At 45.6% G+C, this 15,663-nt stretch overlaps 1 protein-coding gene across 5 annotated transcripts in view; it reads right to left on the reverse strand.

Moving 5' to 3' along the window:
• The window catches only part of RAD54L (RAD54 like), a 42,526-nt gene that overhangs the window by 1,318 nt on the left and 25,545 nt on the right, over positions 1-15,663 (reverse strand). For 4 of the 5 annotated variants that reach the window (XM_023221497.2, XM_031934161.1, XM_023221500.1 and 1 more), the window contains 8 exons: positions 10,491-10,641; positions 6,962-7,088; positions 5,233-5,307; positions 4,967-5,097; positions 4,320-4,430; positions 4,044-4,167; positions 3,583-3,661; positions 3,080-3,259 (listed from right to left, as the gene is read on the reverse strand). In XM_023221497.2, the coding sequence (XP_023077265.1) occupies positions 3,080-3,259; positions 3,583-3,661; positions 4,044-4,167; positions 4,320-4,430; positions 4,967-5,097; positions 5,233-5,307; positions 6,962-7,088; positions 10,491-10,641 (978 nt within the window). The remainder of the gene's footprint in view (positions 1-3,079; positions 3,260-3,582; positions 3,662-4,043; positions 4,168-4,319; positions 4,431-4,966; positions 5,098-5,232; positions 5,308-6,961; positions 7,089-10,490; positions 10,642-15,663) is intronic. The other variant, XM_023221499.1, reaches the window with a different exon arrangement.

A 15,663-nucleotide genomic window follows, 5' to 3' on the forward strand; every position in this document is an offset into this window, starting at 1 on the left:
AAAAAAAAAAAAAAAAAAAAAAAGGGAGCAGGAAAACCAAAGGGGTAAAACACAGCTACCCGAGAAGGGGATATGAATAAAAAGTATGAGTCCCAGAGCATTATCTCTACTCAGCTGAGGCCCATTTTCCCAGTCTGTCTCCTGAGAACATGACATGAATAGTCATGTAGACCCAGGCTATTTTCCGTACTAATGAAGGGTCCCGGAGCCTGGCTAAATCCCTTCAGAGTGAACTGAGGTTTGTCTGCTGCAGCTTCAGATTTCCATACCAAGCCCAACTCTAATTCATTCAATAAATATCATTTGGGTATCTATTCTATTTCAGACCCTGTGCTGACATTAGGATACAAAGAAGAATCATATATATCCCCTATCCTTGAGCTCCTAGAATAGTGAGAAAGACAGACATTTAAAGAGTTGATACAATGACAGAAATCTGTACAGGATAACTGGGAGTCCATAAGGGTGGTAGAGTAGAACAGTATTGAAAACTTGAAACTCTATCCTTAAGCTCAATCTTGAAAATGAATAGATGGTTTGTAAGAAAAGATACAAAGAAAGGCATTCCCAGCATAGGAACAAAGGAATACTACTGGCCTATTGGAGGACTGTGAGGAATTCAGGCTAACTAGAGGTTGGTGGGAGTGTAGTAAGAGCTGAGACTGGGAAGTCAGCAGAGGCCACATTAAAGAACCTTGGGGACAGGCACGGTGGCTCACGCCTGTAATCCCAGCACTTTGGGAGGCCGAGGCAGGCAGATCACAAGATCAGGAGTTCGAGACCAGCCTGGCCAACATGGCAAAACCCCGTCTCTACTAAAAATACAAAAATTAGCCAGGTGTGGTGGTGGGCACCTGTAATCCCAGCTACTCAGGAGAAGCAAGAGAATCGCTTGAACCCAGGAGGCAGAGGTTGCAGTGAGCCGAGATTGTGCCATTGCACTCCAGCCTGGGCAACAAGAGCAAGACTCCATCTCAAAAAAAAAAAGAACCTTGGATGCCATGCTGAAGGCCTTAATCTTGTCTTCAAAGGGATGAAAAGTAAAATCAGAATTTTTGGAAAGCTCCTTCTGGAAGCAGTATGTGAACAATGGGTTGGGATAAGACAGAAGTAAACAATTAGGAAGCTGCTGCAATATCCAAGTGACAGATGACCATGACCTCTGGAGGGCTTGGAGAGCAGGGTTAGTTAGATTAAGGAAATTTCAAGAAGGTAAGAATCAGTGAAAACTGGTAGGAATCTGGTTGTTAGGAGAAAAGAATAGTCCACTAAGATTATTCCCAGTTTTGGGTTGGGTGGATAATGGAGCCATTAAGAACAACATTCAGAAAGGGCGCCAGGTGTGGTGGCTTATGCTGTTAATCCCAGCACTTGGGAAGGCCAAGGTGGGAGGATCACTTGAGTCCAGATGTTCGAGACCAGCCTACGCAAAATAGCAGGACCCCTTCTCTACAAAAAATAAAGAAAAAAGTTATCCGGGTGTGGTGGCACACACCTGTAGCTGGGGCTACTTCAGGGGGTTGAGGTGGGAGGTTGAAGCTGTAGTGGGCCATGATCGTGCCACTGTCCTCCAGCTTAGGCGACAGAAAGAAACTGTCTCAAAATCAATTAATCAGAAGGGGAATGAGTTTAGTCATGATACTTCTAAAGTGCTCATTAAAAATCTAAGTGGAAATGTAGATTAAGTGACAGAAATAGGGGTTTACAGCTCAGGTAAGAGATCTGGGCTAAAATTTTATAGTTAGAGATTTGTCAGTACAATGACTATATGTAATCAGAGAGGTAGAAGAACCAGAGTGGAGTTTCCAAAGATGAAAAAAAATTTTTTTTTTTTTTTTTTTTTAAGACAGGATCCTGTTCTGTCACCCAGGATAGAGTGGCACAATCCTAGCTTACTATAGCCTCAAACTCCTGGCCTCAAGTGATCCTTCTGCACCCAGCCTAGAAGAGCATTTTTAAAGGGATTATTAGTTACAGTGTGAGATACACAAAGAGGAAAAATCAATAGTCTCCTGTTTTGGCAATTAGGAAGTCAGTAGTATATTTGAAGGTAGGTTCAGTGGTATAAGGAGTCTGATGAGTGAGTAGAAAGAAGATGAGTTAGGCAGGAAATTTGAGAGAAATGGTAGATGCTTCAAATGGTTGAAGGAAATGAGATATGGCCCATCTCAAAAAGAGAACATGAATTTGTGGTAGTACCAACCTGTAAATGCAATGTAGCTGGTGTAGAAGCTGAAAACAGCTCAAATAATCCAACTGGAATGGGTATTGGGAAAAGAGTAGCTGAAAGGATGCACAATGAAGACTGGGCTAAATAAACAAGGAAGTCAAGCCAGATGAGTGGGAGGGTGGCAAGGGGACAGGCTACAGGAACAGTAGGCTGAAGCAGATACAGCAGGTATGTGAAAGCTAGGAGGACAAGAAGTGAGAGTAGAATGACAATTATTAAGGTTTTGGGTTCTAACAAGTTCCACAGTGTGACCTTAGGAATAGTTAAGATGAAGGGGGATTGAGATGAGGTCAAGGAAACATGAAGGCCAGAGTGCTGGATGACCGCATGGTCCTTGAGGTCAGCCAGTATGATTGCTGGCTTTGGAAAAGAAATGAAGGCTGAGCTAGTGTCCAAAGTCATCAATGAATTAGGAATATAGCAGAGAATAGAGGACTGCAGCAAGAGAGAAAAGAGGGTAGTCAAGTCCAACGACGTAAGCTGCAAGAGAGGAACTATGGGATGGATGGTCTGAAGGTGATAATTGATAACTTGGAGAATGCAAATAGGACAGGGGATGAGAGAAGACTACAAGGCTGGTGACACAGCAGAAATCATGTATAAGGGAAGCAGGTGTCCTGTGAAAAGGATGTACTGAACAAGTATTCAGATGGCACAGTAAGAATGGTTTGAGGGAATGGGGTGGAGAGAAGGGGAGGGAGAACAGAAGAATAAAGGACTCACTTCTGGGCCCATAGCTTGGCTACTACTAGAGACAGAAAGGCCAAAGAGAGGCACTAAGAAACAAGATGGTCCTGAAGGTCTCGTTCCATAACCCACCCCTACTATGACTACTATCACCATCCTTACAGACAGCAGGCGGTAGATATAGCAAGTCTTCTTTTGACCATCTCGCCAGACCCGGGCCATGGCTTGTTCATCATTGGCTGGGTTCCAGTCAGGGTCAAACATGACCAGCCGGTTAGCCCCAATGAGATTGAGGCCACAGCCCCCAGCTTTGCTGCTCAGCATGAAGACAAAGTCAGGGCTCTGGAAAGAGAAGAAACAGGAGAAAAGGAACCTCTTATAGTCTAAACTGGGATCCTGCTCAGCCCAACCAGCTCCTCTCTCATGCCTCTATACTACTCAGCACCAATTGTGAAAGCCACCAGTTTATCTGCTCACCAGCCAATTTCTCAACACACAAAGTCAGTTCCCAGCCCAGCCATCACCAACCAGCCAAATCCTACCATATCCACTAAGGGAAGAAGAAAAAAAAAAAAAAATCAAGGTAACCCCTTATAGCTTCTCCATCAATCCTTAATTCTGATGACACTGCATTGGTGGTGTGGGGACAGGGGATGTGCATTTACCGATGGACTATTGAAGCGTTCTACAACCTTGGCTCGCTTCTTAATGGACATCGTGCCATCCAGGCGGACATATAAGTACCTGAAGAGGGATTTGAGACCCAAGAAAATAGAGCTTCAGTGATTGGGGAAAACAAATTTTAAAATAAAAACTTTTTAAAAAAGACCCAAGAAAGCAGAGTGAGAGCTACTGAAGGGATTGAAATAACCATGCTTGAGGCCCTAAGCTCCCAAAGGCAGGGGCAGGGAGCTAGAGGCCAAGACTCTGTCCTAAAGGAGTACCTGAAGGACTAGAGGATCTTCTACTTGGAGATAGAGCTGGGGCCACCACAGCAATAAGGGAAGATATCTTCAGGGAAAGCATTTATGTGCCCAGATCTTGGCCCACACCCACAAATCAGAACTAGAGGGGCAGTAGGGGAGGGGTACATCCCCTTTGGCATCCTGGTTAGGCTCTTTCCTACCTTCGGGCCCGGCACAGCTTCTCAAAGAGATCCAAAGTCTGGGTGTAATTCGACACCAGCACTACTTTGTCACTGCTACAGCTTCTGGTCACCGCCAGAATGTAATCCAGGACCAGCATCTTACCTGGGAAGAGCAGCAACCAGCAATCCCCTACTGGCTATCCCAATGGCCCAGGCACTCTTGATATCCTGCCTTGAAACAGGACAGCCCTAGCACAAAGACAATCTCCCACCCTCCTCCTAGAGAAGCCCAAATACTGGTAGGAAAAGGGTCACCTGACAGCTGGGGCTCCAGGGCCTTAGAGCTATAACCAGGAGGGAAGAGGTCCAAGGCACCCACAAAGCCATCCTCTTCTTCCACACACTTATCATGGATTAAAGCTGGATCTGGGAGAAAACAAAACCCAGCTACTTTGTTTTCTGAACAGTGTTCACTAGAATTCCCTCTAGAAGCCTAGCCCAGAAGGCCTTCCTCAATATCAGACTTGCTTGATCTTCATCCTACCAAATTCCAACAGAATACAGTCGGTGCCATCTGGGACAATGGATGGACAATCTCACTCACTAATGTGTTCTCCCAAAAAGGGAGCTATAACAGAGCAGGCAAGGTTTCTTTGTTATTTTTCCTCCTGCCCAACATTGTATATGAGCATGTGTATATGCAAGCACTCACAAACACAGTCGACATATCCCAGGTCATCAAGCATGGACTGGACAGAAGATGAGTTCAATTTTCCAAAGCAAAGGGTCTGGTAAACAGAGTCCACAATGCAGGGTTCGTGTCTTGGGTAGGGTTGGAATCACATGTGGCCTCTATGAGTATGACTCTGGACAAGTTTTAGTGAGGGTCGCCGGGCCACTACAGGAACCTACCCTCCCTTGCTCACTCTCACAGAGGACACCAGGACACAAGCCCAACTCACGATTACAAAGCTTCTTTAGTGAGGTGATGGAAGAAAGGGAAGACACACTCATCTTGCCCTCATGCAATTCTTCTGCTGGTTTGGCTTGTCTCAGAAACCTCTTGTATAACTCAGTCTGAAGGGGTGTCAGCCTAAAAAAGGCAGCTGGGTCAGTGGAAAAAGCTAGACCACCCTCCTGTCCTCTGAGAATACCTTGAGAGTCCAGCCATGCTTCAGGAGCTAAGCTTTGACCCACTCACTCCAGATCTTTCAGTTAAGTTCAGTACCTACAACAAACGACCTGCTCAATCTTCACAGGCAGATATTTAGAAAGGATATCAGAAGTCCTCCGTATCAGGCATCTAGAGAAAACAGGGTAAAAAGGCAAGAGGCTGGTAAAATTGCCATGCTAACTACGGGAATAAAAGCTACCACCCAAAGGACCAAGACTAGCCCTCTTTTACAGTATCAAATGTCAGAGACTGGTCAGGCGCAGTAGCTAACGCCTGTAATCCCAGCACTTTGGGAAGCCGAGGCGGTGGATCACCTGAGGTCAGGAGTTCGAGACCAGCCTGGCCAAAACGGAGAAACCCCTTCTCTACTAAAAATATGAAAATTAGCCAAATATGGTGGCAGGCGCCTGTAAACCCAGCTACTCGGGAGGCTGAGGCAGGAGAATTGCTTGAACCCGGGGGTGGAGGTTGCAGTGAGTCGAGATCACCCCATTGCACTCCAGCCTGGGCAACAAGAGCAAGACTCCGTCTCAAAAAAAAAAAAAAAAAAGTCAGAGACTCATCAGACCTATGTCAAACACATCTGTATCAGGGTCTCAGTTATGGGAACAGAGACCTTCCAAACATTCTAGCTTAGACAGGCAGCACTTTCTCTTCCCCTTCAATACGTTGCCTAGTCTTCAAGAGAAGACTGAGGCTTCCCATTGAGACAGGAGCTCTAACAGGAAAAGCAAGCTGTAAATTACTAAGTCCTTAGGGGAGTTTCTGCTTGCATTTGTCCAAATGCCCGCTGCTACATGGCTAAATGGAATTAAGCATAGACCTCCTGGGAAGACCAGGAAGGACAGGGATCAGGCACCTAAGAAGCAGATCTTAAGAAAACACCAATTCTTCTTCCTGCCATCTAATTTTTTTTTTTTTTTTTTTTTTTTTTGAGACGGAGTCTTGCTCTGTCACCCACACTGGAGTGCAGTGGCGCGTCTCAGCTCACTCCAACCTCCGCCTCCCAGGTTCAAGCGATTCTCCTGCCTCTCCCTCCAGAGTAGCTGGGACTACAGGTGCACCCCACCACACCCGGCTAATTTTTGTATTTCCCCATGTTGGCCAGGCTGGTCTCGAACTCCTTACCTCAAGTGATCCACCTGCCTCGGTTTCCCAAAGTGGTGGGATTATAGGCATGAGCCACCACACCCGGCCTGCCATCTAAAATTGGTAGGGAGAGGTAGCCAGGTAGCCAGGCAGTTGTTGGGAAGAGCAGGAGGACTCTTTAGAATGTAACCTATTAAGTGCATACCACCTCTGGACAAAGGAGTCCAGAATGTGCCTACCCCCTGGGTTATGTAAGTCCCATGAAAAAGTAAGTCCTCTTAGCCTGGGAGCCACAAGCCCCTTTCAGATCTTCTCCTACCTGTCACAGAATGACTATGGGGCCTGGAAAGAGAAGCCTAATGCTTCGGGTCTGAGACAAACTGACAGGAAGCTTCGGAAATACTAGTAATGCTTCAAGGTATACTTTGCTCAAGAAGTCCAGCAGCATCAGAGAAGAGCTTCCTCAGCAGGCTGATAAACAGACCAAAACCAGACCACAGAGCCCAGGCTAGAAAGAAAGCAGGAACTTCGCCTCCAAGACTCCTTTGTTTATTCAGTGGCCGTAGTTAGGACACAGATCCCACTCCCTTCCTAGAATCCCAGCCTTTGAGGGCTCTCGACAGGCAAAGCCCCCAAAGGACTGGCCATGGATGGTTTGGGAGGCAATTCTAATGACTTCGCTTGAGGTCATTACCTATTCACAATACTGGTGAGCTCCCGCAGCCGCTCCTCTCCTAGCTTCCTGTCTGCCTCACTAGCAGCAGCATCTCGACCCTTCAAAATTGGCAATTCAAAATGCTTCTTGAATTCATGGGCAGTCCCTAAAAACAGGAGAGAAGGAAAACAGAAGAATGTGGAAAAGGAATGATTTTCCCACAGCTAGTGATGGCAGACTACCTTCTCACAAAACAGCCTTCCTACCAAGAACAAGGCTAAACAGAATATAGGCCAATTTCTGTTTAACAGATCAGAGAGGTATCAAAGCAGTAAAGACTTGAAAGGCCAAATAGTGAGATGATAGGTGAAAATCCAAATATATAATTACTTAGAGTAAATGTAAATGGACTGAATAGTCCACTAAAAAGACAAACATGGCCAGAGTGGATTTTTTTTTTTTTTTTTTTTTTTTTTCTGAGATGGAGTCTTGCTCTGTCACCCAGGCTGGAGTGCAGTGGCGCAATCTCGGCTCACTGCAGCCTCTGCCTCCTGGGTTCAGGCAATTCTCCTGCCTCAGCCTCCCAAGTAGTTGGGATTACAGGCACCCGCCTCCGTGCCTGGCTAATTTTTGTATTTCTAATAGAGACGGGGTTTCACCATGTTGGTCAGGCTGGTCTTGAACTCCTGATCTCGTGATCCGCCTGCCTCAGCCTCCCAAAGTGCTGGGATTACAGGCGTAAGCCACTGTGCCCGGCCAATTTTTTTTTTTTTTTTTTTGAGACAGGTTCTCTCCCTGTCGCCCAGGCTGGAATGCAATGGGGCAATCATGGCTCACCACAGCCTCAGCCTCCCAAGTAGCTGGGACTATAGGCACATGCCACCACACTCAGCTAACTTTTGTATTTTTTTGTAGAGATGGAATTTTGCCATGTTGCCCAGGCTGGTCTTGAACTCCTGGGCTCCAGGTACCCTCCCGCCTTGGCCTCCCAAAGTGCTGGAATTACAGTTGTGAGCCGTCGCACCTGGCCACATTGAGAGAAATTAAAGATGACCTAAATAAGTTGAGAGACAGAGCATATTAATATATTGGAAGGTTCCTTATATAAAAATGAAAGATGTTTCAGAATTTATCTATGTTTCAATACAGCCCAATTAAAATCCAGTTAGAGTTATTTTGTTGGGTATGGCAGGCAGTAGGGGTATAAATTGACAAGTTGATTCTGAAATTTACATGGGAATGCAAAGGGCCAAGAATATCTAGGACAATGTTAAGGCGTAAGAATATAGTTGGAGGCTGAGCAGATTGTTTGAGCTCAAGAGTTCAAGACCAGCCTGGACAACATGGCAAAACCCCACCTCTACCCAAAATACAAAAATTAGCCAGGCATGATAGTGTGTGCCTGTTGTCCCAGCTACTGAGGAGGCTGAGGCAGGCGGATCACCAGAGCCCGGAAGTTAAGGCTGCAGTGAGCCATGATCTCACCACTGCATTCCAGCCTGGGTGACAAAGCAAGACCCCATGTCAAAATTTAATAAAAAAGAAGACTATAGATAGAATATTCACACTAATGAATATCAAGACTTATTAGGCCACAGTAAATAAAGCAGAGAAGTACTGGCACAAGGAGACAAACAGACCAGAGGAACAGAACAGAGTCCATAAATGGAGCAACACATATATGAACATTTGGTTTATGAAGAAGGTAGCCCTACAAAGCAATGGGGGAAAGAATGGTCTTTTCAATGTATGATGCAGGGTGAACCAGATATCCAAACAGAAAAAGTTGGAAGCCAGGCATAGGGGCTCATGCCTGTAATTCCAGCAGTTTGAGAGGCTGACGCAAGAGAATCATTTGAACCCAGGAATTCAAGACCAGCCTGAGCAACATAGTGAGACCCCATCTCTATAAAAAATTTAAAAGTTAGCCAATGGTGGTGGCATGTGCCTGTAGTCCTAGCTACTAAGGAAGCTGAGGTGGGAGGATTGCTTGAGCCCAGGAAGTTGTGGGTGCAGTGAGCTATGATTGCAACACTGTACTCCAGCCTGGGCAACAGAGACTCTGTCTCAACAAACAAAACCAAACCAGTAGAATAAATTCTAGTGTATTCATAACATGGAATAGTATGCAATTATGAAAATGAATGAACTACTGCTACACATAATGTGGATAAACTTTATAAACATAATGTTGAACAAAAGAAACCAGATATAAAGGAATACATACTATATGATTTCATTTATATAAATTCAAAAATAGGCAAAACCAACCTATAGTGTCAAGAAGGAGTTTACTGCTAGGGTGAAAGGAGAGGACAGTGATTATAAAAGGGACTGCCGAGTGAGTGTTAGTAATTAATCTGATGGTGGTTACACAAATGTGTTCACTTGGTCATAATCTTGCCACTTAGCAGGTTCTCTGCTTACTCTTTTTTTTTTTTTTTTTTTTTTTGAGACGGAGTCTCACTCTGTCGCCCGGGCTGGAGTGCAGTGGCCGGATCTCAGCTCACTGCAAGCTCCGCCTCCCGGGTTTATGCCATTCTCCTACCTCAGCCTCCGGAGTAGCTGGGACTACAGGCGCCCGCCACCTGGCCTGGCTAGTTTTTTGTATTTTTAGTAGAGACGGGGTTTCACCGTGTTAGCTAGGATGGTCTCGATCTCCTGACCTCGTGATCCGCCCGTCTCAGCCTCTCAAAGTGCTGGGATTACAGGCTTGAGCCACCGCGCCTGGCCTTCTGCTTACTCTTGAGCACTGGCAAGTTGGGGTGGTACTAACACACCATTTCACAAATATATATGTGGTTGCCAGGGATTAGGGGAGGGAGGAATAAGGAGTTTTTATTATTATTATTATTTTAGAGACAGGGCCTTGCTCTGTTGCCCAAGCTAGAGTGCAGTGGCATGATCACAGCCTCCTGAGTAGCTAGGACCAGCAGCACACACACACCACACCCAGCTAATTTCCTTATTTTGTAGAGACGAGATCTCACTATGTTGCCCAGGCTGGTCATGAACTGGCCTCAAGTGATCTTCCCACCCCAGCCTCTCAAAGCACTGGGAGGGAAGGGGAGAGGAGTCATTGGGTAGATTTTCAGTTTAGTAAATAGAAAAAAAAAAATCTGAAGATGGATGATGGTGATGGTTGCACAACGTGAATGTACTTAATACCACTGAATTGTTACACTTAAAAATGGTTAAAATGATTTTTAAAAAACACACATCTGCCCAACACAGAGCTTGCTCTGAGGCCAAAGTTCTTGAAAGGGAGCTAGGATGTGAGAAGCAAAAATAATAATTCCACCCTCAGCTCGTCATAACATCACACCCTGTATAGCCCCTGCCACCTCTGCAATGGAAAAATGGCTGATATAGGCTTTGCTGAATTGCTCAGCAGATCCAAGGCCTCCCAACGGCTTTGCTACTCCCTGACAAGAGAAGCCTTCCTACAAGAGTGCCTAGTGACCCACATATAACTAGCATTCTCTTCTTTCTCTCCTCAGCTGGAGTTATACTCCCAAAGACTAGGCAGGGCTCCTCTCTGATGTGGCAAACAAGGCTAGATTCTTACCTAGGATGCCGGAATTAACAAAATGTACCAAGCTGAAATACTCAAGCAGATCATTCTGGATAGGAGTTCCGGAGATGAGCACCCGCCGGCTGGTATTCAAGCTGTCCAGGGCTTGGTAAGTCTGATTCTCAGAGTTCTTGAGCCTGTGTCCCTACAAAAGAATCCTTATTCAGAGTGCAACGTGGCATTCCCTATACGGTAGCAAAGTCTCGTACAGACAGGAAAAGAGCACTCAAAAACATTCCGGGCAGGTGCAGAGGCTCACGCCTGTAATCCCAGCACTTTGGGAGGCCGAGGCAGGCGGATCACTTGAGCCCAGGAATTCCAGACCAGCCTGGCCAACATGGTGAAACGCCATCTCTACAAAACATACAAAAATTAGCTGGACATAGCAGCTTACACCCATAGCCCCAGCTACTTGGGAGGCTGAGGTGGGAGGATCGCTTGAGTCCGGGAGGTCGAAGCTTCAGTGAGCCATGAGTGCACTACAACCTGCGTGACATAGTGAGGAACTGTCTCAACAAAAAACAAAAACATTACAGGTTCTAGGGCCTTGGGAACTAGGCAGGGGACAGCATGAGAGAGGGTTTACCCACTTGACTATGCAGAATGTTAGGCTCAAAAGACAGACCTCTTGTTTCCAGACCAGTGCTATACCCATAAAGCAAAGATTCCCTCTGTTCCTTTCCATCCCTTTCCCTGCCCCACCTCCAGAGCCTTGGCAGTCTACCTATACTCTTCAGAGATCATGTGGCCATATGACAAACCCATGCTTTCAGGGAGTCCTCCCTCCATATCAGCCTACCCAACTCAGAACCTTCTGAGCCAGACGCCTTCTGTATTAGACTCCAGGGCTTGTCTGGGCCATCAGTGTTAAAGGGACTTGGCCCAGGCTCCATGTCCCACCAGAATCCACACAGCTAGTAGAGCCACAGAGCTTCCCTCTGCTTCCCTTTACATCTCTTCCCCAATCCCTATTCTCCCTGTCCTGTCCTCCCATTCTCTCCACACCTCTACTACTTCTTTTAAGCCTTTTTCAAGAAAATCATAAAGGACCACCTTCCCTCTTTCTCCAAGAGCTACATGGGCAAGATCAGGCCTGTACCTTTTCTATATCCAGCCCCACACTGGGTAAGGCGCATAAAACTCAACCACTCAACCAAGAATCAGCAATCAGTCTTGCTCCCTTGAGTCAGGCTTTGACAACGCAATTAAACACAGACCCTTCACTGACTCTCCCAGCTATAGCATCAAGTCCAAGCTCTTTAAGCTCACTAGCTTAGCATTCAAAGCCCTTCTCAATGAGACCCCAGTGAACTTCTATGACACTCTCCAAGCTTGTCACAGTCCAGGAAGCCTGACCTCCTCATCACTCCTGATACTGGATTTCCTTATGTCTCTTTGCCCATGCCACCTCTCTGCCTAGAGCTCTTTTCCACAGGCAAGTTCCTCAGATGTCACCTCCTATGCAAAGCCTTCCTCAGTGACTCCAGGCTGCTTGTCTCTCTCACCTCTGTGCTCCTGTGGCACTATGTACATAATGGCTGCTACTATTTAGTGAACCCGTTTAATGTGGTAGGCATGGTACTAACTAAACAATTTACCTGTATTCTGTTCTGCAATCCACATGAATGGAAATTGTATTATCCATTTTAGAGATGAAGAAACTAAGATTTAGAGAGGTAAACGTTATCCAAAATCATGCCAGTAGAAAGTAGCAGAGCTGGGATTTGAACTCAGGATCTGTATGACTCTGAGTCTGGACACTGTACCACTCTGCCCTCATCCATAATATATGTACTAGAGTGCTAATCACTCTCCTGTACTTTATCTTCTCAACTAGGCAGAGACCAGGATTTCTTAAGGCAGAGACTATGTCAGATTCACCTGTATAATTTCAGTGTATAGGACAAAGCTCAATGAATGTTAGTTGAAGGAAAGAATGAAATAATGACCAATGTTGCTATTAAAGATTAAATAAACCAACGGGGCATGGTGGCTCATGCCTGTAATCCTAGCACTTTGGGAGGCAGAGGCAGGTGGATCACCTGAGGTCAGGAGTTCGAGTTCAGCCTGGCCAACATGGTGAAACCCTGTCTCTACTAAAAATACAAAAATTAGCTAGGTGTGGTGGCATGTGCCTGCCTCCCCAATTTAAGCAATTCTTGTGCCTCAGCTTCCTGAGTAGCTTATATTACAGGCATGTGCCACTATGCCGGGCTAACTTTTGTATTTTTAGTAGAAACAGGGTTTCACCATGTTGGCCAGGCTAGTCTTGAAATCCTGACCTCAAGTGATCCGCCCGCCTCAGCCTTCCAAAGTCCTGGGATTACAGCTGTGAGCCAGTGTTTGGCCTAGAAATTTAATTTAAAAAAAAAAAAATTATTAGAGGCTCCAAGTACTAGCCCTAAAAAAACCTTTAGACTTCTGAACTGAAGAGGGAAATGAGACTTGAAAGTCAGAGGAAATCACCCAATAGGTCCAGGGGAAATGAGCACCACCAATTAGATCTTCTAAACTGAAGCTCCCTGAGGGACAGCACTGTGAGATCTCCAGGGCCTGACACATAAAAGGCACTTAATAAATGACCCAGCAAATGAAATGGGCTACCACACTATCCTGTCTCTGCAAAAGAGAAAGCCAACCCCTGTCCCCTATTGGATCAGTCACTAAGGATCCACATGGGTCTCGATGAGGAGCACAGGGACAACCCTTCCATACCCAAGGCAAGCTTCTTTCTGCACCAAGCATCCAAAGCAGAGGGCGATAGGAAAAAGAGCCATGACTTGGAATCTCACACCTGCATTCACATTCCAGCTTACTATGTACTCGCTGGGTAAACCTGGGAAAGTCACCACACACTTCCCTGAGTTTGTCTCCTAATCTTTAAGACTGAGATGATGATGAGGTCAATCCCTCTGCTACACACTTGTGCAAAGTGCTCCCATATATCCTCTCTCTTGATCTGGATCATATCCCTTTCAAGTAGCCCGTGTCACCCACTCTACAGATGAAGAAACAATCTCAGAGCAGTCTCATCTGTGGAAAGTCACGCTTGTAAGTGGCAAAGCCAGAGCTGATTCCATGTCTTTTGATTGAGGATCAAAGATTTTGTACATAGAAGTTATTATGAAAAACTGTGTTCCAGAGAAATGCGTTAGCTGGGAGGAAGACGCTGTGGGAGCTGAAAACGTGAAAGCCTGAAATGGCACCTTCCCTTTCCAGGGTCTGAACAGGACAAACCCTCTCCCCTCCTGGAGTAAGATGATTATCTTTTCAGGACTTTCGGTTTCTTAGATCCCTGACAGTTGACAAAATAAAAGGTAAACAAGTAGAAAGGTAAACAGCCAAGGGGCTGCAGTGTGATAAGAGGCAGTGTCATCCCTTGTGCCCTGCACAGAGTCAGCTCATAAAACAGGACAGAGTGGGGAAGAAAAAAACACTAAGGAGAAGAAAAAGGCTGGGCACAGTGGCTCAAACTTGTAATCCCAGCACTTTGGAAAGCCGAGGTCACAGATTACTTGGGGCCAGGAGTTCGAGACCAGCCTGGCCAACATGGTGAAACCCCATCTCTACTAAAAATACAAAAATTAGCTAGAGTGGTGGCGCATGCCTGTAATATCAGCTACTCAGGTGGCTGAGGCAGGATAATCACTTAAACCTGGGAGGTGGAGGTTGTGGTGAGCCAAGATCGCATCACTGCACTCTATCTGGGCAACAGAACAAAGATCCTTGTCTCAAAAAAAAAAAAGGTAGAAAAAAAATTTAGATGCTCCCTAATCCTTAAAGGCTCAACAGCTACAGCCTGCCTTCCTCTCCCACAATGCTTTGGACCCGGCTCCTGGCATAGTCCCCCTCCACTATGTGATGAAGCAGATGCCAGGGCCATGAACCACAGGGCAGTAACATGCGTACCTCACCTCAACCTGGTAACTTTCCTACTCCTACCAGGAAGTTGGGAGTCTGAAGACCAGCCAGACAATGACTGACCAGAAAATAGCTCACAACTAGAAAGCATGGTACCCAAAAGCAAGCTTTTTCCCTCTGTCCCCTCTCTGAAGTTCCTCAGACAACTGGCCTTATCTACAGTACCCAGAGCTGAGCCTAGCCTGCCAACTGGTTGACAGATAGGGCCAAGTCTTTCAGCCACCTCTCCACTAGAACCTCAGGGGTATACAAAGGAGCTCAACTCTCCCCAGACGTTGCAAACAATGGCTATAGACTCAGGGTCGCCAAGTCCACTGGGAAGTCCTGAAAAATTCTCTATAGTCGGAAGCTCCCAGTCACCCTCACTGCTTCCTAAGTACTAGCCTCTCTACTGCCATTCACACATACTGGAAAAGGCCAGGAAGTAACTACAGCCATATTCCCTTAATCCCAGAGAGAAGGAACAAGGAGTCAACACAAACTACTACTACAAGGTGTATGGACTTTCTTATCTCTGCTTTTGTTCTTGCAAGTACCCCCTGCCTGGAATAACCACCAGAGCTTACATTTGCCAAGGTCTTATGACATACCAGGCACTGCAATAAGAGCTTTTTCTTAATAATATCATTTAATCCTCACAATAATCCTATGAGGCAGATATTATCACCCCATTTTACCGATGTAGAAACAGAGGTTCAACTAGTAAAGTAACTTGTTGAAGGTCACACTGCTAGTAAGTGGCAGAGTCAGGATATGAATAAAGGTCTCTAATTCTAGAACCTGTTCCCTGTGGAAGGAAAATGACATCTCAGGACCCCAAACTATGCCAAAGGGAAAAGTTAAGCTTGGGAACTAGTCATGCAAAAAACTGTCTTTCCTTTTGTTCCTAAACAGATAGGAGCAGACAGAAGGCCATGCCTCTCCCCAGGTGGCCTCCCTCACCCTGACAATGTAAATAAACAGCTCATCTTTACAGGTAGGAGACAAAGACAAGACTAGAAATCCTCCCTCCCAGACAAATGTGTATTTGACTTCTTCCTCTACTCTTTATTTACTTAACTGTATGTAAAATGCAGATTTATTGAGCTGAATGCATAACTGAAGGCTCCTCTTTCCCTCCAGCCTGCTCTTGCCCCTTTATGTTTGTGTGTGGTTTATTTATTTTTTTTTTTTTTGAGAAAGGGTCATGTGTGTCTGTGTATATGTGTGTTTTTTTTTTTTTTTTTTTTTTTTTTTTTTTTTTTTT

This window comes from Piliocolobus tephrosceles, chromosome 1 (assembly GCF_002776525.5).
Source record: "Piliocolobus tephrosceles isolate RC106 chromosome 1, ASM277652v3, whole genome shotgun sequence".
In the NCBI taxonomy this organism is placed as follows: Eukaryota; Metazoa; Chordata; class Mammalia; order Primates; family Cercopithecidae; genus Piliocolobus; species Piliocolobus tephrosceles.